Below are 24,182 nucleotides of genomic sequence, written 5' to 3' on the forward strand. Positions count from 1 at the left end.
TTTCAACTTCAAGGCTGTGGCAACTCCGTTCTCCTGCCATCTATCCAGAAATTGCCAATGATGAGCTCCGAAAAAATAAGAGGAACAAGAAAACTGGATGGCAGCTGGGGAATTGGGATTATGTGAAGGTGAGCAGAGTTAGCCCAGGTTGGCCATCTCCCACAGGCTTGAAGGACCAAGTCCTGGTGCTGACAAAGTGAGAGGATCCTTTGACAGCCTAACCATTGGCCTCTCATATCAGCCTTCAAAACAGTCTGAGCGAACGCCTTATCGACTTGCAGCCTTTCTCCTCCTCTTGTTAGGAGCTTCTGTGGCTAGACTTGCCCTAGGAGAGATCTGGTCATTGCACCCCAAGTTGGAGCCCTAGTTGCTTTGTTGTGGATTTGGGCTGGGATGGCACTTTGAGATCGTCTGCCTCATTTGGAGAGTCCCCCTACCCCCACCCCACCCCCAGGTCGGAGAACATAGGGGCTCCCTTGTCCCATGGCCATTCTACCCACTGTTCTCATGGCCACGATTCTTCCTTATCTGATGATACTGCTCTCCTGTGGTAGACCTACCGATATTCTCTCCCACCTGTGGAGTAAAATATAAGTGCCTTTGCCTGGCATTCAAAGCCCCCAGGGCCAATTTGGCATTATCCAAACTTAGTTCCCACTGAGCCAGCCCCACTACAACCTCCACTCTCCCTAGAACTGGCCCTCCAAAGCTCCCAATACTCTTTGTATCTCACCTGTACCTCTTTATTTCTCTGCTGTCTTCCACACTGAAGCAGCGGCCCCTTGGGGGCAGGGACTGTGTTTTTGTCTTTCTTTGTACCCTTAGTACTTAGCACAGTGCCTGGCACATAACAGGTGCTTCCTTAGTGCTTATTCACCAATCCTTTCCTACCTCCTTGTCTTTGTTGACACTGTTCCTTATACCTCACCTTCTGTCCTTCTCTCCCTCTTGACTTCCACCTGCCCAATTTTTACAGCCCAGTGGAGATGCTGCCTCCTCCAGTTGGTACCAAGCTTCTCATAGGCCCTCTGGTCTAGAGCTGGAAAGGGCCTTTGAGTCCATGGGGCCAGCTTCATGGCTGGACAGAGGAGAAAAAAGGAGGGAAGTACTTGTCACACAGAGGGGGTATGTGGGAGGCAGATCTAGGGTTCAGGGGTCTCCAGAGCTATGAGCTTCTGTTTGAATTATTCTAGCTCATTTTGTAAAACAATGCCTTGTTTTTCTAATGCTTTTTGGATTCAGGTACCCTCTATCCCTTGACTAGACTTGGCCCTCCACAGAGGCAGGAGAGCAGGACCATGTCTCGCTTCATCTAGGACTCAAATCCCTGGCCAGTCCTCTGGGCACACTCGGTTGGCAGGTGATGCTCGTCTGTTGAGTAAACGACTGAAACCACGTTTCAAATGTTGGTCAGGGTAGGGCTGAGGCTGGGGAGGGCTTTGGTTTTGGCATTGGAATTGTGAGCCGAGGCAAGGTCCCTATCGAGCTAGGTAAAACTTGTTTAATCTCAGCACCGCTTCATTTATTGGCAACCCTTCAGGGCCTGTCATGTCAAGGAGGCCGACCTTGTTACCTAAACAAGTAATTAGGGTGTCTCTTTGAAGTCTAAAGGGGCTGTCACCCCTCAGGTAACACCTTATTTATCCTGTTCTGGGGGACTGCACTCCTCTGGCCTCTGAAGACTGCTTCATTTTTGGCCATGTTGGGCTCCCCCCACCCAGGGTGACTGTGGGTCTTTTTAGACAGGAGGTGCCCCCTGGGCAGACACCCTGGGGCCTGGGGGCCAAGCTGTTGGGTGGATTCAGATAGAAGTATGGCTCCTTGCAGGGATGCCTTCTAGTGTTCTCTACTTCCCCTTCATCATTCCATATGCTCTCAGTAGAGGAGGGGACCCCTTGGCTATGCCTGCCCACCTACCTGAGGGGCTCTTGAGCTAAGTGCCTGGATCTCATCCTTTTCTGGCTAGAGGCAGTCTTGGGGATCAGCTTTGGAAACACAGCCTGGTGCACTTCCGCCATTGCCACCCATCCTCTACTCCTCTTGCTTCTCTACTGGGGTGGGGGTGGGGTGGTGGAGCCCAGCTGTTTTCAGTACTTAACCAAGATACGTGCAAACATACATGTGCACATCTGGCTCTGGTAGCTCATGGGTGTTGGCTATCCCTCCAAACCTTCTCATCTTGGGCTGCTCTTGCTCATGCCCCACCCCCATTCTTCTGTTCCGGGCCTTCTTCTAGATTGTTTGCTTTGCATGGATGCCCAGCGAGTATCTGGGGGTCACTCTCACTACATGTCTGGCTCACCTGCTGTCCTAGTGATCCCCAACACCCACACCTTTTGCACAGTTCTGTACACCCCCTCCAATTGCATCGTCTTCTCCATTTTTGTAGAGTCTCCAGATTTGCCCCCCTTTTTGGTGGCAGTATCCTAGAAAGTGCTACGGGGGCTTTGAGAGCTTAGAGTAGGAGTCAGGAAGCTTTTGTGCAAACCCCTTTTCTGCCTTTAACTAGCTGTGTGACTTTAGGGAAGTCTCTGGGCCTCAGTTTCCTCCTCTGTAAAAGGAAGGGATTGGAGCAGATGAACTCTAGGGGACCACCCAGTTGGAACAACTTGGGAATGTGCTATTTATTCCCTGTCCAGGGTGTGCTCGTCTTGTCCTTTTCCCTTCCAAATCAGCCCAGGTTGATAAGCAGAGCAGGGAAGACCAGTGAGCAGCTTCCTGAATGGAAGCGTCTGTTTCACTGTGAAGGGTCATCATCTGTCACTGTCACTAAGGCTGTATGAAATTAATTTGGCTTATGACCATCAGTAGATCTGGGCAAACATTGGGTCTGGGTTCCTGCTCTATAGAAATGGGGGATGTGTGGAGATTCAATCACATTATCATTTATCTACAGGCGCTAATGGATTTGGTTAAAACCCAAGATATTAGGGAGCTGTCACAGAAGATGGTTAATAAATGTTTGTTGAAGTAAATTGCTCTTTACTTTTGCTGCTTGCTTACATTGGCCTCTCTCTGATCTCCACCTAATAAGGGAGATGCCAGCTAGCTATCAGGGCTGGCCAGAACCTTCTGATGGCTGACTTTCGGGGTCTCCCTTGGCTCTCCTGTGTTGCCCAGTTTCTAGAGCTGAACATGGCTGCTGCTGCCGCCATTTGGGGCAAACATGCTTGAGGCAAGCTTCCTGAGGAATTGGCCATCTTGTGGGCATCAGGGAAGCAGATGATGTTTCAGGCTAGGCTAGCCAGTGCCCGGGAATCCCTTGGCTCCCCAGGCCAGGGTCGCTTCCCAGACTGATCCCGTGGGCTGACAAAGAAGGGGTCTCCTTAATGGGCCACCTCTGACTGCATTTTTTTCTTAACTTTCTGTTGCTTTGAGATCACCAATCCTAGTCCAAACTCCTCATTTGATAAATAAAGAAACTGAGGCCTGGAAGAGGGAAATGATTTGTTTGAGGTCATTTCAGGGAAGGGGAAGGCGATAAACATCTATATAGCCCCTACAATGGGTCAGGCACTGTGCTAATATTATCTTATTTGATCCTTACAAGAACCCTGGATGGTAGGTGCTATTATGATCGCCATTTTACAGCTGAGGAAACTGAGGCTGACAGAGGTTCATTGCCTTGCCCAGGGTCACACAGCTAATAAGTGTCTGAGGCCAAGCTTGAACTGGAATCTCCGTGACTCAGGCCTGGCACTGTCTCCCCTGTGCCTCGAGTCAGTTCATTTCAGAGTATTCTACCCATCCTGCCACACAGCTGATGGCTAAGTTGGTGAAGAAGGCTTATCCAGTGGGCGGGGCCCTTTGCTCAGGTGAAGCCTCTGGGATGTGACTTTTCACCAACTATTCATTCACAAGTCTTTATTAAGTACCTACTAGGTGCTAAGGTCTAGAGGTTCACAGAGGACAGTGGTATAGGTTAGACTAGGTCCCTTCCAGCTCCCAAATTCTGTGATTTCATGAACTGAGGTCCCTGATTCCAAATGATGGGCACTTTCCACTGTACCTCATATCCTCTGACTTTGAAGGTTGATATAGGGGACTCAGCAAGACCTCCCCCACAATTTCTCAGGGTTTTTGAGTCAGCAGAGTCAGCTTTGGAGGTGCTAGACCCATGGACCTGGCTCAGTATACATTCTTTCATTCTTGCTATTTGTAATAAAGGGAGGAAGGATGAAAGGATATTGCCTTTGGATGCCCTGCATTCAGGTAAATTGCCATCACAGTGAACTTCTGGCTGGTTGCCTGAACCTGTGTGAGCTGTGTGATCCCGGTTGGGGGCAGGTAGTGTTAGAGGTGAGGAGGAGTGCTTTCCTGGTCAAGGACTTAGCCTCCAATAAGTTAGCACTGGGACCAACAGCATGTCATAAAAGTAAAGCTACAAGGAGTATAAACCCCTCTAATGATCGAAACTAGTAAAATTCTCTGCCTAGTCCTATGGAATGAACTTAAAGGTACTGCACACAGTGATTCCGGGAGGGGCTCCCATGGACTATAAAGTGCATACAGCTCATAAAAAGGAGAGCTCGCCTGGGTCATAAATTCCATTGAAAACAAATATGCTAACTAGAATCGTTAATGAATCATTGAATTAACAGTAATTTGATTAGAATTTGGAAGGGCTTTGGGGGAAAGAGTTAAGGGGCCCCAGCTCTCTTCGGAAAGTTGTCCAAAGATGTTTGAGTTGCTGTGATTTTTTTGGAGGGACAGAGGGAGGAGTGGGGCTTTTTTTTTTCTGTTGTAGCAAGCAGAGGTTTTCTGATCACCTCAGGACTCCACCAGTAGGTAAGCAGACTATTTGGGCTTGTGTTAAAGCGGTTCTGACTCTCAGCTGCACCCACCTCTCGTTCGACTAGGGAGTTTATTGATTCATAGAAGACATGTACTTCTGTGTCATTGCCACCCTTGGTCTGATTTTGGGCAGTGGAGATGCCCATACAACTGTGACCCAGGCAGTTGGCTTTACCCAGGCTCCCGGTCAGCCAGTAGAGGGTGGTCCGAGGCTCTTAAGGGCTGTGCTGTTTTATACATGGGTACACGTGAGGAACCAGAGTCTTAGGTGAGCAGAATCATTTGCCTTTGAGTCTCTGAGCCATGAGTGGGCCAGAGAAGGATGGACACACAGAGTTGGGTAGAATCCTAGCCCTTCCTGTGTCAGACACCACATTCATGTAGTTATCAGGAGCTCTGGCTAACTGCCTCTGTCTCCACGTCCCATTCTTCACCCCTTTAGCCTTTGCCAAAGGCCCGGTCTAAGCAGCCAGCATCATTGCTACTGTGATGGGAGCCCTTCTTTCTTAATGGAGCGCCATCCTAAACTTGTGCATGAACCTCTTTTGATGAGGACCTCAGATCTTCACTCCCAGAATTCATAAGGCAGGCATTGGGGTGGAAGAGATATTGGACTCAGAGTCACCGGGAAGCCTATGTTTAGATCCCACTCCTGACACCATGGGCAAAGTCTCTTCATTTCATTCATCCTCAGTTTTCTTAACCATAAAACAGTGACAAGAATACCCGGACTCCCAACCTTCCAGGGCTCTTGTTGTGGACATCAAATAGAATACCAATCTGAAGTGATTTACAAACTTGAAGCGCTGTAGAAATATCAGCTCTCTTTGTCACTCTATTTCATCTTTTTGGATGGGATTCAGAAACAAATAGTCTTTGGCCAGTTACTGTCCTGCTACAATTCTCCAATGGCCACTGGTCTGTAAGTGATGCTACCAGTGGGAAAAAAATCATTATTTTTTGTGGTCGAATAAATAGTATTTGGATGTAAGATCACTATCTGTAGGCTCATAAAAACACCCTTGATATGCCTTCCTAGTATACAGGACAGGGGGCAACTGGCCCGCCCACCTCATTTTAATCTCCTCCTCTGCTGTGTCTTTGTGTTTTGAAAGCTTTTCAGAAATTCAGAAATTCCTGAAATGCGGTTGGGAAACCACACTGAAGACTGGATGTAGGAAGAAGCTAAGAGTTCCCTCACTTGCCCATCCAGATAGGATTCTTCTCGGGGAACACAGAGCATCTTGTCTCGGGAGAATGCAAAGTGGCTGCAGGGGCACAGGGGCTGCGTCTTCCTTTGGGGTTGCTGTGACTCTAGCTGTCAGGATGAGGGAAGGGCCTCATTTTACAAAGAGTTTGTCTAGCCAGCTCCCTGGAGACAAGGGGTCATCTGCCACATATTTTGTATAAATTAATATATGCTTGGAACATTGTCTTACAGATTGACTGGCGATCAGCCAGTCAGTGAAAGCGAGATAGATTTGAACCCATGTCTGGGAGGATTCCAAACCTGGGAAGTGAGTTGGGGGGGGGTGTCAGAGAGTGAAGAAAAAAGGTGTAGGCAGAGTGGGGTCAGCGAAGATCCTGGGCATGGTAGAGTCTCCCAGACTTGACAAGGCCAGAGTCTTAAGGCCTGTCATTTGTACACCTGCGATTTGCGTCTCTGGAGAATCCTTAGCTGTCTGCTCTGACTGCTTGGTGCCACGTGATGCTGCTAAGGAGGTTGTAGCCTGAGGAGAAGGCTCTGGGGCCCACCCTGGGTGTGTGTGGGGGAAGCAGTATCAGGGGAGATTGGTGAATGCAGGCAGTGGAGTCTGGCATTTGGCCCACAGCCTTGTTAAGTAGGTGCTTTGAAAAGGTCTTTCCTTTCACCCTACTCTAGGCTAAATAAACAGAGATCTCATTTGTGTAAAGGGGCAGCTTAATGAGCCAGAGCAGGTAACAATATCAGTAAGTATTGAGAACGAGTTTTGCCAGGGATAACTATCGTGTGGGGAACTGGATTGCTTATGTATGAAACAATACCCCCGTCTGCTCCATTTGGGCTAAGCTGGGGAGAAGAACTCCAAGCCTGGAAAGGACCTTGGAGAGATCTCTTGGGGTTGGTTGGGCCCTTTGCTGCCAGGGGGGCTTTTCTAGTAGCTGAAGAAGGCCCTCCAAACCCTCCTACTCTGTTCTGCCTGAGGCTGGCCCTGGGGGACCGTGCAGGATGGGCCTTTTAAATACTCTTAGAAAATGCAGGAGCGCTGTCCGGAACACTGGCCTTGGAGTCAACGTGCCGGCAAGTTGAGTCAGTTTCCTCGTTTGTAAAATGGGGCTAATGACAGAGGTCCTACCTCCGTTCCAGGGCTGAAGCAGAAGCTTTCAGGCCCCAAAGTTTGATATCAGTGTTCTATTCTTTGCATCCCAGATTGAAGATGGAGGCAAAGCTGCCCTGTCCCGGAAGATGAGAATTGGGGATGAGCTGGTGAATATCAATGGTACCCCGTTATACGGCTCCCGACAAGAAGCTCTCATCCTCATCAAAGGTTCCTTCCGCATCCTGAAGATGATTGTCAGGAGGTAAGGTGCAAAGAGGCCCCTTGTGCAGGGTTGCCTCAGACCCGAGGCAGTAGCTGTGTGACTGGTCGCTGGATCTCTGCACCTACAATTTACTGGCTCCCAGTTTGAATTAGGGTAACCCGTCTGCTGGAACTCGGGCTGCTAGGGAAGGTTTGGTTCTTAATGGAAAGATTTCCCCAGAGGCTAGTTCAGGCTCAGTGGTACAGATTGGGATCTCTCTGGGATTCTTGTGCCTCTGTTGGCACATTGGAAACCTGGGAAGTCCATCCACCATTGCAGATTTCGACCTGCCTCTAACTTGGGAGGGGCTTGAGGCTCAGAAAAGGTAATTTGTCGATGGGCAGTTGTTTTGTAGGCTTTAAATCAGAATTTGAACCCAGGTCGTCTTGATTCCAAGCTCAGTAGTTTGTGTGTTATACCATACCTCCTCTTCTCGGTCAGTGCAACCTCTACTCAATGGCTCGAACCATCACCTGGTTCTTTTCCGATTCTAGGGGTAGCACTCTGCCCATCTCGTTCTCACTCCATAATTGGCCTGTTTCCTTCCTCTCTGGGGATGTCCTTAGTGCTGCCCTTTCCATTCTGACATTTGAGCCAGGTGCCACCGGGCCTAGGCTGTGTGTGCCTCCCACCCACCCACCATCTGGCTGCTGCCGCCACTGACTTTTGGTTAGATTGGTTAGAGTTTGAATTCATCTGAGATCAAGATAATCCAGTATTTGCTCTTCCTTCACCTAGGGTGTCCCACATGGCAGGAATAGCCTCCTTCTTCCCCTCAGCCCTCCTAGAATTCACTTATCTTTGCAAATGTCATTTCTCCTAGTAGAGAGTACACTCCCTGAGGTCAGGAACTACTTCTTTGTGGTTTTGCTACTGTATCCACCGAGCCTGGTCCGGAGGAGGAGCTTAGTAAATGTGCACTGCTTTGAATTCGCAGTCCCTTAATGACATCGTCAGTCCTAGTTATTGCACTTCAAGGTTGACCTAGAGGTGGATCTTCCAGCATCCCCAGGAGAATATGGGCATCAAACAACAGCTCTGTCAAGCATCTACATCCAGTTCCTCCCTTTCTTCCTTCTTTTAGGAAAGTCCGGCCATTTGGCCGTGTCCAGCCGTGTGGCATCTCTCCCCCAGACAATGGCTTAGCGGTCACAAGGGCCCTGGGCTGTTGCCTGGTGACTTAGGCGCATGCAGGATGGCTTCGTGCCCCTTGCCGTCTCCTCAGTCATCTTGGTTTTAGTGACCTGTGAAGCCACATGCTCAGTGTGTCGTCCCAGGCTGAAGATGATTCGCTTCAGTTGACAAATCAGAAGTAGAGCAAAAGTTGAGTTGTGTCCCGGAAAATGGAGAAGAAGGAATGTCAGGGATGCCCTCTGCCACATTCCTTACACGTGCAGCAGCCCTGCTCTAATGTCCAAAGGGCCTTTCTTCCACTGAGCTGGACACCCCACCCTTGCCTCTGGGTTTCTTTAGATTATATTCAGGCATCATTCCAGCCTGTTGGGATTGCTTTGAGTCTTGACTTGCTTATCCAGTGCCCTGGCTTTCTTTCTCAGCAGCATGTCTTCAGAAAAGTTGGTCAATGTGCCATCTATGCCTTCATTCAGCTGGTTCTGCCTTCTTTTTGTCATTGCCTCCTTTGATCTTTGTCTCCCCATCGGGTCAATCCATTTTAGGTCCTCGGCGTTTAGCCAAAGCTCCATTTCCTCTGCCTGCTCAGTTCTGAGCCTGCCTCCTTGTCCAAGGGACATGCTACCCAGCCAGTTACACGGGTGGGTGACCTATGGTTTTTAGCCACTTTGTTTCTCTGGTACGACTATTAGAACAGTCTAGTTCTTTCCAGGTTAGGGGACCTTGTGTTCTTCTGGGATTGGATGTGAATAGAGCCCCAGGTCTTCCTCAGGCGTGCTGTCTACATGGGAGGGAACCCAGGCTGGGACTTTCTGTAGGACTCAGTATAAATACCCAAGAGCAGGGGCGGGTGTGGAGGAGAAGGCCTCTAGCTGTACATGGAATGGGATTGGACCAGCCTCTTGTTTGGAGCAAAGCGGGGGCAGGGTGAGCTGCCGACAGACAGATTCAAGTGCTTTGGGAGGTAGTGAGAGTCGAGTGAAGGGGCCCTTAGAGGTCACCAAATTCAACCTCCTGATTTTACAGAAGAGCTAACTGAGGCCCTTCCGACTTACCCAGAGTCACATAGTGTCTGAGGCAAGATTCAAACCCAGATCTTCGGGATTGCCAAGTCTGTTCACTAGGCCACCCTGCCCATCTCATTGCCTTCCTTCAGGTCTCTTCTGAACTCCTGGGCAGTTCTCTGAGCCCAAGTACGTGCCCTGAGAAGAGACTCTGGGATGACTTTTTTGGGCTGAGCTTGCCCCCTTGTGGTAGGACTTAGCCTGTGCATTTTCTGTGCGCCACTTTCAGGACCAGTTTCCTGTTTTGTTTCTTCCAGCTAATTATTAACAGCAGACATTTCCATAGCTAAGTCCTTTTCTCACCACGATAATGTGGTACAGGTATTGATATTCTCATTTGAAAGATGAACAAGGGGGCAGCTAGGTGGCGCAGTGGATAGAGCACCGGCCCTGAAGTCAGGAGGACCTGAGTTCAAATGCAGCCTCAGACCAAACACTTGACACTTACTAGCTGTGTGACCCTGGGCAAGTCACTTCACCCCAATTGCCTTAAAAAAAAAAAAAGAAAGAAAAAAGAAAAGAAAAAAAAAGACGAACAAACTGAGACCTAGGGAATTTAAGTGACTTGCCCAAGGTCACACAGCAGAAATCCTATGGTTTGAAATTTTGAGCCTGAAGGGACCACAGAGGTCCCTTCATTTGACAGAGATGGAAACCAAGGCCCAGATTTGGGGGGGAGGGGGCAAGGAATAAATGTCAGAACTGACATTTGAATCCAGACCCTCTTACTCCTAATCCAGAGTTCTTTCCATTATGGCATGCTACTTCTCTTCTGCTTTGTGAATGAGACCTAGAACCCCCGAGGTCCAAGGCCAAGTTCATCCTTCAGCTGAGGGACAACAGAGAGAGTGTGGAAGCCAGGAGTGGCCAGACCACTAGCTGGCATCCTTGGCCCTGGTCTAGTCTTCCCCATTCACTTAGAATCGTTGTTTTAGAACGTCATGTAGTCCAACCCCCTGGAATGTCTAGAGTAGGGCCTGAAGGGATGGGTTGAAGACTTCCATTTTCTCATCTGTAAAATGGGGCAGTTGGACTGGTCAAGGGAAGGGAAGGGAATTGCCCAAGGTCACATGAGTTGAAGTGTCAGAAGTGGGATTTAAACCGGGATCTGTTGACTCTGGAGCCAGAACTCTTTGCTCTGTACAAAGCTGCCTGCCATGGTCTCAAACCCTATGAAAATAATGGCTCATACTGCTGTCCATTTGTAGTGAGCTTTTAAAAGTGTCTCATCTGAGTATTGTTGATAACAAGGAAGAATTTGGATGAAATGAGCAAATAAGCGTGTTTAATAAATGCTTGTGGTATAGAAGTGAACTGAAAGATGGCGGTTTGATTACAGTCCATGTGATTCAATTTTGACAAGTGGAAACAAATTATGTAGAAAACTCTTGGGCTTCCCCCTCCAGCAGGCTAGGCCTGGCCTGGAGGTCACGGTCAAGGCCCTCTAGGACCTTTGCTCTGCAGAGACTTCTTTTCCTCTCACTGGTTTTAGTCAGTCAGTCAAAAAACATTGATTAAGTGTCTACCATGTGCCAGGCACTGTGGCTAAGTGCTGGGGATACAGAAAGAGATGAAAGGCAGTCCCTGCCCTTAAGGGGTTTATCGTCTAAAAGAGGAAACAACACACCAACAGATCTATACAAAGTGGCCTACAGACAAGGATCGCTAGGAAGTAGTAAGAGAAGGCAGACACGAGGCTGAAGAGGGCTTGGGGAAGGCTTCCTGGAGGAGCCGGGATTTGAGTTGGAATTGAAGGAGGCAGGGAGGTGGGTGGGGAGTGAGGTGTGGGAAGACTGGAAAGGGAGGAGGGGGCGGAGCAAGAAGGGCATTGAATGCCTAGGAGACCATTGTATTTGCTCCTGGAGGCCCTAGGAAGCCCCTGGAGTCTACTGAGTAAGGGAGTGACCTGGTCAGACCTGGACCTGTGCTCTAAGAAAATCACTACAGTGGAAATTCGAGTAGTTGAAGCATATCCAGCAAGCCTTTAATAAGTGTCTGTCACGTGCAGGTACCGTGTTAGGTGTACAGAGGAATACAACATGTATACAGAGACCAAAGTAAAATAGTCTCTGCCTTCAGGGAGCTTTTGCTCTTCCTCCAAGGGGCCCCAGCATGGTCCTAAATGTGTACAGTAGCAGGAGATGAGGAGGGAGAGAGCACGGACCCCTGGTGAGGAGTGGGGTGCCCTGCTGGCCGCCAAGGCACCTTTACTAAGCTTAGAAAGCAGACTGGGCTTCTCGGAGGCAGCGCTGAGGATGTGCATTCCCAGCAAGGACCCAGCTTGTGGGAAGGCAAAGGCGTGGAGGTAGGAGACAGGGAGTGGGGAGAGAGCCAGGTGTCCACTCTGGCTGGAGGCAAGGGCTTTCAAAGGAGAATCACCTGGAGCAAGTCTGTGGAGGTGGGGCAGAGAGGGAAACCTTTAGAGAGGCTCGAGGAGATGCTTTTGGCAGCTCTGTCAAGGTTTCAACCCGAAGGGGAGAGGCTGCTAGGAGGCTGGAAGGGGCCTCAGAAGCGAGATTTCCCAGCAATGCCAGGGGCCAGAATGGGCCAGCTGCACAGGGGGTCGTTTTCTCTGCAGACAAAGATGGCTGCCTCCTGGCCAAGCCTCCATCCTGGGCACCTCCTGCCTGACTTCTTCTGGAAGGGCCCAGGGAGGGATGAGCCCCAGGCCCTTTTCACTTCCCCTTCAAAGTCCATTAGCTCCCACTGGATTCAATCTTCAGGGTGCTTCCAGTTCCCTGTCCATTTGTGGAGCCTGGCCAGCCTGACACCCTGGGAGTCCAATTAAACCTTCCACACCTGGCCAGGTCCTGCTGGCTTGTCTCCATTCACTTCCTTGTTCTCAAGTGGATGGTGAGTCACCCTCCCCCCCTCCCCTTCCAGGCAATGATCTGGCTCCAGCTCTCTGGGTTGCTTTTTTTTTTTTTTAAACTCACAGGTCCAGTCATAACAGGGGAAGAATGTGCTGCTTCTATGAACAATAAAAGAAGGCCCATTTCGCCATGTGCATAATGTATCAGGGTTGTGCCAGGCCTTGTGGTTATCAAGCTCTCCTTTTGTGGGGACCCCCAAAAGGCAGGGCGTGGGAAAAGAGAAGAGGGAGCCTGGAAAGTGGGCTCCAAAGAGAGCAGGTCTGGGCAACATCTGCTCCTGGAGGACAGGGCCTGGGGAGTTTGAGGCCTTGTTGCTGGATCTGTCTTTGTATCCCCAGGACTTCTGCCTGTAGGCAGGAGAGCCAGAGAGAAAACCCACTCTGCGCATGCCAGGCTCCGTGCTTGATGCTCGAGATTCAGAGGCGAAACCCAAACAGTCCCTGAGGTCAGGGAACTAAGATTCTGTTGGAGGTAACAACATGCCACAGATAAGGGAAATGGGGGGCTCTCAACCCCCTCCCCCTGTGCCCCTGCACTCCTGGAAACACATAAACAAGTCAGTAGGAAGGCTGTGCTAAAGGATGTAGAGGGAGGACACATTCATATGTTCCCATCACAGCAGTTCTCTCCTTGGAGGGCCCTCCCCATCCTCCCTGCAAGCATGTTATTCCCATTTTCCAGCTGAGGAAACTGAGGCTCAGAGCACTTTGTGACTCACACAGGGGCAATGGAACTTGGATTCTCCTCAAGGCTCCCAACGCAGCTCTCCTTCTTTTACTTGAGGGCTGACAGGAAGTGCTTGGAATGGGGCTGCTGGGGAGAGGATCTCTGCAACGAATCCCCCAATCCTGTGACCCCTAACAAAACAGGCAGGGGAAGAATGGATTTCCCAGTTTGAAGGAGGTGCTGGTGGTAGTAGCAGGCACCATCATTCAGAAGCTTTCTTCATTTGGAGTCAGGGAGTCTGGGCTCAGATCCCAGCTCTCCCACTCACTAGCTGTGTGGCTTTGGGAAAGTCAGGCATCCTCTCTAGGCCTGTGTCCTTATCTGTAAAATGAGGAGCTGGGGTCACAGGGTCTAAGGTTCCTTCCTGCTCTGAATCTGATCCTCTGGAGGCAGCTTTTGGCTGGCCCTGGGGGAGGGGGCTCAGACTTCCTAGAGGTCTTCATTTGTTGGCTTTCTTCTGGCCTCTATCCATGGGGGGGTGGGAGGCTCCAGGAGGTTCCTTCCCAGTAAGCCTTGGACGAGATGACCACTAGGGCCCCTGACAGCTCCCCCAGGCAGGTCCAAGCAGACTTGGGGTATTTCAAAAAGGGAGCTTCTGGCTCACATAGATGCTCCAGGCAGCAGCTCTGCCAGAGAAGTGGCTGGTTGAGGGGCTAAGCCCTTGTCATCTGAAAGCACAGGCCAGTAGGTGCCACTGGAGAGCACTGAATAATGTGCCTTAGCCGGAGAAAACAGCAGTTCAGTGAGAGAGAACCGGTTCCCACTGGGTCTCCTCCTGCACTTGCTACTGGCCTGCCCCACCCTATTTCTTCTGGTCTCTCCCCCTCTTGCTGCTGGCCTGACTGTTCCTGCCGATCTGTCCTTCCCCCCATTTCACCTGGCCTGGCCCCCCCGTGGCTCGGCCTGGCCCCTGTGGCTGCTTTACTTACTGCCTTCTGTGCTCAGGCCTACTCACTCCCAGGCCAGGCTTCTTTCCCTTGTACCCAGCTGCCTCTTCCATGAAGCTTGCCCTGATCACACAGTTCTCCCCCCCCCACTTATGTCTCCCTCTTCCACCCTCCTAGCACTCAATATCTGGGTCATTTCTCAGGGATTCATCATGGCAGGAGCCTTGTGACATCTCTTGCCTTAAATCCCACTTAGGCAGGAAGCCTTCCCCCATCCCTCTTCATTCGTCTGGTCATCAGTTCCTGTTTATAGTTTCTGTATATCTGTTTGCATGTTGCCTCCCCCATTAGAGAGGGAGCAAGTTGAGGGCAGGGGCTGCTTTTTGCCTCTTTTTGTATTTCCAGCACTTAGCATGGTGCCTGGCACGTAGGAGGCGCCTCGGCAAAGTTCATTGCCTGCCTGCCTGCTTACGTTGTTGCCTTGAACCGTTTCACCATTGTCTGCTTTGACCTCTTTTTGCATCCTGTCCCTCTAGTGTGGCGGCTTCTCAAGGCCAGAGATGATGCCCTTCTTTACTGTGTGGCTTTCATGGTGCCTTAGATCACTGACTGCCACATGACGAGAATTCCCAGCTCAGTCAAGTTCTGGACCTCCGCCATCTTTCTGCCCCCCCTTTAGGCACAAATCAGCTCTCACCTGGACTATTGCAGCAGTACAAGCTCTGCTTGGTCTCTGTGTTTCTAATTTCTCTCCGATCTCTAATCTGTCATCTGCACAGCTGCCAAAGGGATAGTTGAAACATGGATCTGATCATGTCACTCACCTGCTCAGAACTCATCACTGGCTCCCTAGTGCCTTTAGGAAAAAATAGAAATCCTCAGCCTGGCATTTGATACAGTCTACATATGGCTTCCACTTACCTTTGCAGTCTTAGCTCCTGTTACTCTCCTTAATGTGCCTTCCAGGCCAGTTGAACCAACCTCCAGACTGCTAATCCTCAGGCAACATTCCTCATCTCTAGCCTCCATGCTTTTGGAAGATGGTCTTCCAAGTCGGGAGTGAACTGCCACCTCATTTCTACCTTGGAGACTCCTTGGCTAGGTGTGGGCTCCTATCTCCACGAGTCCCTCCCCCTCAGTGCTGAGCTCTCTGTGCCTCTTAAATGCCTCAGTGTTACCTCACATAGACTTTGTAGACTTAACCTGTGTATCTGGTCTCTTTGTCCAGGGGAATGTAGGCCTCTCGAGGACAGGGGCTGTTTCATTTGGTTTCTGTATCCCCAACAGTCCAATAATCTCATACGCAGCAGGCACTTGCGCAGGCACTTGAACGTGTTTGTTGAATTGAATTAAGAAATCCACAGTGACAGAAATGTTGATTTGATTCTGTAAATGTGTGCTGAGTTTACCTAGAATGAAGGAGCTGTGTTTGCCCAAGGCCTTGCAGGTGCCCTGTGGTAACAGTCTTCAGTGAAGAGGTCCCTGTGTACAGTGGAGACGGGGCTACGTTGGGCATCCGAGGCCTGGGTTGGAATCCTAGCTTGGGCCAAGGCACATTGGACTGGGCTGGGCATTAGAGAGTCAAGGACGAGAGTGGTGCCTCCAGTGTGGTCTGAGAGCTGACGGCTCCTTCATGTTCAGCATACAAGCTCCTGAGGGCAGGGACTGGTGGGCATTTTTGCTTCTGTGGTTTGGTGAGGGGTGTGCTGGGCTTGGCTTTATCAGAAGGACCGGTGTTCCAATCCTTCCTGATACTTTACTAGCTGTGGGAGTTACTTGACCTCTGTATGCCTTGGACAACTCTTGTGTGTTCCTCACAGGCCTGAGGAAATCATCCCCCTGTCCGTCTTCAGACACCTCTGGGTGATGGTGGTGGCCTTGATCCTCCTGCTGGGTTGTGTTACCCTGGGTGAGTCACTCGGTCTTTCTCAGCTTTGTTTTCCTCATCTGCACGATGGGGAGAATGATGTCTGTGCCAACATCCTCACAGGGTTCGGGCTAACAAGGAACAACAGCCAACTGAGTCAGGAGACAAAATCTCCTTCCTTCGGCCATTGATCCGTCACCATGCTTTCTTTTTTAAATCTTTTTTTCCTTTAGGCAATTGGGGTTAAATGACTTGCCCAGGGTCACACAGCTAGTACGTGTCAAGTGTTTGGTCTGAGGTCGGGTTTGAACTCAGGTCCTCCTGACTTCAGGGCCGGCGCTCTATCCGCTGCACTACCGAGCTGCCCCTAAGCATCTGCTTTCTTTAGGCGTTTTGGTAGTTGTCCTTCAGGCTTGATAGCTCTCTGTCGGGGTCAAGGTACAGTGTGTCTGACTGGATAAAACACTCAAGTACGACTACACCCTACTGTACAAGCCATGACCGTGTCAGCGTGGGACACCTTGGCTGCTGTTGGTGGATGAAGGCCCCAACACTGGATGAAAAAAACCCCAAAGGCCCCTTTAAGATGGGAGGTTTGAGGAGCCAGAACACACACACACACACACACACACACACACACACACACAAACACACATCTACACATACACACACACACACACACACAGAGTTAATAACACAACGCAGCTCACACAGGTTCTGGGTTCCAACCCTGCCTCTGTCACTTATGACCTGTGTGGCCTTAGCCAGGTTACTTTTCTGGCAAAGGAGAGCTAATTGACCTTCCAGGTCCCTTCCAGCTCTGACAATCTGTGTTCTGAACCTTTTGATCTCTGCTCATAGGTGTCACAGGAGCAGACAGAAGACAGGGCTCATTCTGGACAATTGGGGGCTCACAAAGAAGCTTCCTGCCTGTGTGACTTTGTACAAGGGATAGAACCTTCCTGGGCTTCAGTTTCTTCACTTGCAAAATGAGGAGGTGGGTGAAATGACCTCTGAGGCTCCTTTCAGCTCTAGATAGCCAATCCTATGAATGCCCATTTTACAGAGAGGGAATTACCACTAATACCTAGACTCAGAAGTCATGTGGTTCCACCCCCTCATTTTCTAGATGAGGAAACTGGAGCCCAAGGAGATGAGGGTGTTTGCTGAAGCTAGCACAGGCAGCCCAGGTCCTCTGAGTCCAGCGAGGGTCGTCTTTGCCTCGTTCCCCATGGCCTCCCTGACAGGGTTGTGGTAAGGCTCCAATTAGATGATGTGTATGAAGAGCTTTGTAAACCTTCAAGGGCTTTCTAAAGGCCTGCTGTTGTGATTTCCTGCCTGTCAAGCAATTTGCTCTTTTGGCTGAATTGGGTGTGCCGCATTAGCACTGAGGCCACCGAGGAGTCCTTGTGGAGATGCACGTTGCAGATCCAAGAACCCCCCAAAAGGGGAGCGAGTAAGGCAGTGTTTCAGAGCTGGGGTAGGCATAGCAGAGTGCCCTGTGTCACCAGAATAGCCCCAAGTCAAAGTTGAAGGAGCTGGAGAAGAGGAGACTTGGGGAAGGGGATTCACCTTGGGGAGCCATGGCAAAGGGGCCGATTTAGGCTAGCTATCTGGAGAGATTCCTAAAGATGACAGCCGGCACACAACTGAGGAATGGGATTCTTGCTTTGGGAAATAGTGAACTCCCCCTCATTGGAGGGCTCCAAGTAGAGCTCAGATGTTGGCCTATTGGCAAGGGTTTGAACGGGATTTTATTCTTGTACAGTGGCTGTTGAAGGCCCTTCCAACTCAGAGTTTCTGGGGTTCTGGTCATCTTTTGGAAGGTGGAGGGCAATTTGTACACCCCGTGCATCTGAGTATCTTTGAAAGGTGTAAACACTAAAAAGAAAGAGACGTCAGAGAGAAAAGGCCATAGGGAAGGCCAGAGTGTAATTAGATACAATTGAGGAAAGTGGCTGCTTAGGCCAGTTACCAGGGGGTTAAAACCCCCCCCCCCACAAGTCTTTGGAGAATTATGCAATTGTGGTGCAGCCTTGTGGGGGAAGTAGTGGAAATGCTACCATCTGAATCATTCTGTTCCGACAGAGGACAATGCACTTGAAAATACCTCATTACATAATTGAAGGAGAGGCCCTGCTCCATCCCTGAGGAATAGACTGGATGTGACTTCATCGGCCTTTCCTTTTCTAATGTTGTTGGATTGTCTTAGGGAAAATCCTCGTGAGCATTTTGGTCAGGTGACTAAAGCTTGAGTTGAACACGGGAATGTAACGCTAGGTGTATAGATGGCACCAAATCGGGTGGGGTGCCCAGACAACTTGACTTAAGTAAGAACTTGAAGAGGTGGACGCCCTGGGAAGGGAGCCCACCAGAAATACACAATGACTGCCCGGGGCCACAGTCAAAGCACAGCCAAATATGAGCCAACAAAGAAAGCAAGAAAAGAGAGGTAGGTATGGCCCACAATATGGAACAGTTCATGTTTGGCAGCCTAGAGCACTGTCTTTAGGACTCCACGAGGGGTGAGGGCCATCACTTTGTGCCTTTGTGTCTTGAAGATTCAACTTTCAGCCCTTGTTATGCTCTTGAGAAACTGGACCTGCAATTTAGACATACTGCCAACATGAGGCAGCATTGTGCCACAGCCGCGTAGCCCATGCCATAAGACTTTTAAGCCGCAGGAGGTTTAACTGGTAAAACAGATCATTTTGTTATCACAATTTTTAAAGAAAATGAATGCTTAAGATGCAGTTTGGTACCTTTCCTGCTAATACCCATCCACCCTTTACCCTGATTGGTAGCTTGGCACCTGAAGCCCTTCCCCAGTGGCTTCTCTGGCTTTTGGCCTTGGCCCATCAAAGCACCCCTGGACTGCTTGTCTCTCAGCCTAAGTCACCAGCAGTCTCCTCACTTGCTTCAGATTTCTGAGACCTTAGTAAGCCTTCCCTACAATCTTCTTACTTCCCTTTGGAGAGAGGAAGGAAAGACTGCTATTGCTACCTAGACAAAGAACCCCCCTCTGCCCCGCCATGCTGGCTCTAAGGCTCCTTTACCCTCCATGTTCCTTTTTACTCTGTCTAGAGTTCTCCCTTCCCATCGGCCTTGGCTGTACTTAGCTAGAGGGAGGGCTGAGCATGGGACTCTCTCTGTAAGTGGGCTCCTGGGGCAGGGGGTGGGGGTGGGAAGGGTGGCTTCCCAAGGAGCTGCGGATGGCACCACTCTGGAGTTCCTCAGACGAGTTCTCCCCTCTTGGGCTTCATCTCTGAGGGGCTCACACCCTTATGTGGAATAGAACGTTGTAAACCGAAATCTCACAAAGATTCTGAACAGGCTTAAACTTGTTTCTATCGTAACAACTTAAAAGGGATGTGAAGACCTTGGTGAGGGTCCAGGGGAGCGCCACCACACTGATTAATGGGTGGGAAGATGGCACTCGTGAAGACATTTGAAGATAATGCAGCTTATTCAACTTGGAGCTTCACAAACAGCTGTTGGCCGGGGTTGATCCTTCTCATGTGCGCTCTGATGTGGCCTCCACAGAGAGGACGGCCGGCTACAAAGAAGAGTAAGTCAGATCTACGCGTTGCCTGAGTCTTGGCTATTTGTCTACAAGACAGGAAGGGGGGAGTTAATGACTGTGTTGAGGTATTTGAGAATGTCCTCCATTCACATACCATTTTGGGGGGAGTCCTAGTTTTCTGGCATTTCGCTGGTTAATAAGAAAGGCAGGCTTAGGCTTAGGCCTAGCACTACCCACCCTCCTAGCCCTCCTTCCACTGCCTTCTGACCCCTCTCCCACCCTTGCTGAATCCCACCACATCCTGGTCCCCCCCTCCCTATGTTCCTCACACTCTCCCTGCTGGACCTCACCGCTTCCTGGTTCCACTGTCCCTACGGAGCCCCACTGCCTCCCAGGCCCCCTCTCCCTGCTGTGTCCCACTGCCTCCTGGGACCCCCCTCTCCAGCTGTCAGCCCCTTTCCCTGTCCAGGCCAGGCCCACTTCCTTCCTGTTGGGCAGTTTTCTTTTTTTTTTTTCTTCTAGAAATTATATTTACACAGATTGACCATTCTAGAAAAAAAAAAGTGCTTTTGATAGACACGAAAAAAATGGCAACCAGCTGCTCATGACAATAATAGAAATAATTCATACAAACAAACTTGGGAGGCCCCAGGGTACAAGTGGGAAGGGGACTGCAGGACTTGGAGCTAGAGACCCTTGGGCTTGAATTCCAGCTCTGTTCCTTCTTATCTCTGTGACCTTGGGCCTGTCCCTTCCCCTTTCAGGGCCTCAGTTTCCTTCTCTGTCACATGAAGGGTCTCTGAAGTGGGTCTATTTACTCAGGCTAGGGCCTCGCCCCACCCCCAGCTTCCCAGCAGATGAGTGTGAGCACCGAGGGACCACCTTGGAAAGCAGGCTGTTGAAGCTCTTTCAAGCACTTTGCTCTTGGATTAATCACTGGCACTGACAGAGAGACAGCAGAGATGAGTTTGCATTTGGCCAGGGCTATCCAAAGGGCCTGGAGCAGGGAGATTATCTCCCCGTGGAGGAGGAGGAGGCCTGGTTAACCACTTACACCCAGAGGCAGAAACGCCCCCACTGTACAAGGGGCCAGTGAGCCTTCAGCAGAGCTGAGAGGACCCTTGGGGATCATCTGGGCCAATCCTGCCGGCCATTTCCATCACTCGGCTACTGTTTCACTGGTCCCCTGCTACAAACCCCTTAACTCTGAGTGAAGAAACTGAGTCCCGGAGAGCGAGGCTTGCCCAAGCTCATGGAGCCTCTGAGTACCAGAGTTGCGACTTCAGAACCCAGAGCCTCTGACAGCAACCCACGGCTCTCTCCACTGTCCTACCCTGCCAACCGTTGTTACTGCCCCAGGCCCAGGCCCAGGATGGCCTGAGAGCATTGTGGGTCTGGTGCTGAGGCCCCACCCGGTTTTGCTGCTGCTTGGCCAGACTCGCAGCTGAGAGCTGGGGGTGCAGAGGCTGCTGCCTACTGGCCAAGGCCTCCCAACTTCCTGTCTGCTTGGGTTGGAGAGCCAGAGCCCTGCTTTCGGGGGACTTCTGTATGATTGAAAGGGAGTGCCCATCATTTTCATCATAGAAGCTCCAAGCTTCCTGAGGAGCCCAGAGACTGTTCAAGGAGACTCTCAAAAGTGAGATCCAGCCAGAGCCTCAATCACCGTCTACAGACAGGGAGGCCACCTCAGCCCTGGCCAGGTGGAGCTCATTTTTGAACATGGATCTGGGACAATGCCCATGTTCAGAGTCTGGAAGAAACACACCACTGAGTTATTAACATCTGTGACATGTGAGGCACTGTCCCTGCCCTCAAGGAGCTTACATTTTACAGGGGACAACAATGCGTACGCAGAGAAGTGAAGGCCAAATGGACACAGAGCAATGTGGTGGGGTGGAGGCAGAGATCAGGCAGGTCCTCATGGAAGAGGGGTTCCTGGCTTGGGCAGAGAGGAGGGAGGAGAGCATGCTGGGATGGAGGCCATGGCAGACTCTTTGGCGCACACTGGTTGGGCCTCATCCTTGGGCAACAGCTTCTAACATCTGTTCCTTTGGCTTCCAAGCTGGGCTGGGCCAGGCTGGGCCAGGCAGGGGTGGGAGGACTGGAACCTTAGAAACCATTTGTCCAACACAGGGGGGAAAGTGAGGCCCAGAGTGTCGAGTGATTCACCTGAGGCCACCCATGATAAATGGCAGAGCTGAGATTTGAACCCAGCTCTTCTGTCCTCTAAGTCCAGGGCTCTTTCTAGTGCACCCAGCAGATTCCAGCCTCCTGTCCTTGTGCACCTTTCTTCATGTTTTGGAGCTCTCCAGCAGATTTTCTCCAGGGTTCCCTCTGAGAAGTTCAGAAGTGATCATGGATGGGGATGGGGTAGTGCTCTGTGTGCATGCCTCTGCGTGTGTGTGTGTGTGTGTGTGTGTGTGTGTGTGTGTGTGTGTGGACTCATGACTCCAAAGCCAGAAACATGGATTGCCTCATCTATGGCTCTTGGGTGTGGGTCAAGCTCTGAGTGCCAGCGTTCTTCCTGCCTGCCCTAAGGGCAGAGGCTGGACAGCTCAGTGGACATCTGAATAGGAAGAATGTTTTGGAGAAAAGTCCTGATTGGGATTGCACTAATTGCTAATAGATGCCCCAGGTGGCTTTAGTGGAAAGAACACCAGCTGGGGAGCCCGAGGACCCAGGTTCCAATCTTGGCTCTTTCCCTCTGGGCCTCAAAGGAGGGGGTTGAACCCGAGGTCCCTTCCAGCTTGAGATCTCAAAGTCTCTTTTGGTGGCCAAGCTTCCCTTCTTGCTTTCTCTTACGATGACTTTTCTTTTGCTATTGGCCTCCAAGGGACTTTGTCATCTCTCAGAAAAGCTGAGCCCAAGTGGCAGTCTCCTGCTGTTGCCATGAAGTCTGACCTCCATGGTGTGCAGGACTGAAGATGGCACAGAGATTTATGGCGAGCAAGCATTTTATAAATGTGAGTGGAACTGAATTCTCTGATCCTATGAGCTGGTGACATGCATTTTCCACACCTTTGATGAATCCATGAGCTCACTGGTGTGGCCCATGGCCCTTGGCCTGTTTTCATCGTATGATATTACTGTCTACATCTTTCCTGAACTGCGGCATGACAAATCAGCCCAGTGTGCTGGCAACCTTCCCCTGGTTGAGTGGGTCCTAATGGACAGTGCTGAGCATCCTCCCTCACTCCCACTAGGTGACCAGTAAATGACAGTGCCTGCTACTAGTAGGTGCTTAATAACTGCTTGTTGGTTGACAGACTGGGAATAGCCCACCTGCTTTTCTGCTCAGCTCTGCTCTTCCAGCTGCTGCACGGGAGGCATCAGTGACAGTGTGCTCACGCCTGCTGTGTGTTGCCCTGCTCTCGCTTGCCCTTTGGGACACTGGTAGTTTGGATTCTTCTGAGATCATGGTGCTTCTTGATTTAGAACCATATAGTGTCACTGGGAAAATATGTGGGCTCTAAGACTGGGTTTTGTCATCGGGGAGCAGCTTGAGACTCGTGAAAGCATCATGAAGTTGGTGTCACGCTGAGGCGTCAGCTCCCTTGCAGCGTTCTCTTTCCCCACTAGAACGTGGGCTCTCAGAGGGCAGTGTATCAGCAGCACGTAGCAAGTATTCCACCACTCCTTCATGCATCTGTTCTCTTTGCCCTAGTGGATTTTGGGCCCAGCTCATTGTCCATCTCTGGTACCCGACTGAACACTGACGCATGAGCTCAGTGGGTTGGCCACTCAACTGTGTATCACAACTCAATTCCTTTCAATCGATCAGTTCACGTGATTAACAAAATGGAAGACTACATATTTTCTCTGTTCCTCACAACCTCTCAAACTTCTCCAAAACAGAAAGTATACACCAAAGAGAAAGCAACTTGAATTAACTCTATGGTCTAGGCCGCCTGGAACCCAAAAGAAGGTTAACAACCAAATGAAAAACCCCATGAATTGATGCCTGCCTTGCGTTCATGCAGAACCCCCTCCCCCACTCTCCACTGTGCTACCACCAGCAGTGAGACTGTGCAAGATACCCCAAGGACCCAACCCAACCTTGCACCAAATCTCACACTCTAGCCCCCTTGCCCTTTCCAGTGCCAACAGTATGGGAGCACTCTGTGCTCCTGAAGATTTCTTCAGGAGAGCAGGGAAGAGAGGGAATGGGGCAGGATGGCTGTTGGCTTGAAATAGAGCTCAACCCCTCTTCTCCCAGAGTCTATGAGACCCAAACTCCAAACAGCAGAAATCTGGTCCTGTTGCGATGACACCAGTGTCACAGCTCTCTGAACTGCTGAGCCAGAGAACCTAGGATGTGCGTGGGGGCTGGGCAGCCTCCACCAACGCTGAGGGAAAGTGCCCAACATCCACATGGGGCCACTTTTGACCACGCAGAAGTCACTTGTGGCAGAAACCTAGGCTGGTGAACCATCAGTATCCAGCATGGGGGAGAGTGAGATGATTTGAAACCCAGCCCCAGGGAAACCGCCATAAGACAGGATATAAATATATTGCGTGTGTGTGTGTGTGTGTGTGTGTGTGTGTGTGTGTGTGTGTGTGTGTGTGTATTGAAATGGTGTGATGTTCAATATATGTAACCAGTTCAGGGAGCTCGTTATTTCTACTAATCAGTACCTGGTTGTATTATTATACAAGGAGGATACAGAGACACAAAGAGGCAACTAAATACAAAGTAGAAACAAGGTAATTCCAAGGGGGAGGGGGCACTAAGAACTGGGGGAGGGAGTGACAAGA

The 24,182-nt window shown here is 50.5% G+C and overlaps 1 protein-coding gene across 2 annotated transcripts in view; it reads left to right on the forward strand.

Annotated features, from left to right (window-relative positions):
• Positions 1-24,182, forward strand: part of SHROOM4 (shroom family member 4) — a 129,668-nt gene that overhangs the window by 55,614 nt on the left and 49,872 nt on the right. For both annotated transcript variants that reach the window (XM_020978926.2, XM_020978927.2), the window contains exon 2: positions 7,205-7,356. In XM_020978926.2, the coding sequence (XP_020834585.1) occupies positions 7,205-7,356 (152 nt within the window). The remainder of the gene's footprint in view (positions 1-7,204; positions 7,357-24,182) is intronic.

This window comes from Phascolarctos cinereus, unplaced genomic scaffold, assembly GCF_003287225.1.
Source record: "Phascolarctos cinereus isolate Bilbo 61053 unplaced genomic scaffold, phaCin_HiC Scaffold_8;HRSCAF=390, whole genome shotgun sequence".
Taxonomy (NCBI): domain Eukaryota; kingdom Metazoa; phylum Chordata; class Mammalia; order Diprotodontia; family Phascolarctidae; genus Phascolarctos; species Phascolarctos cinereus.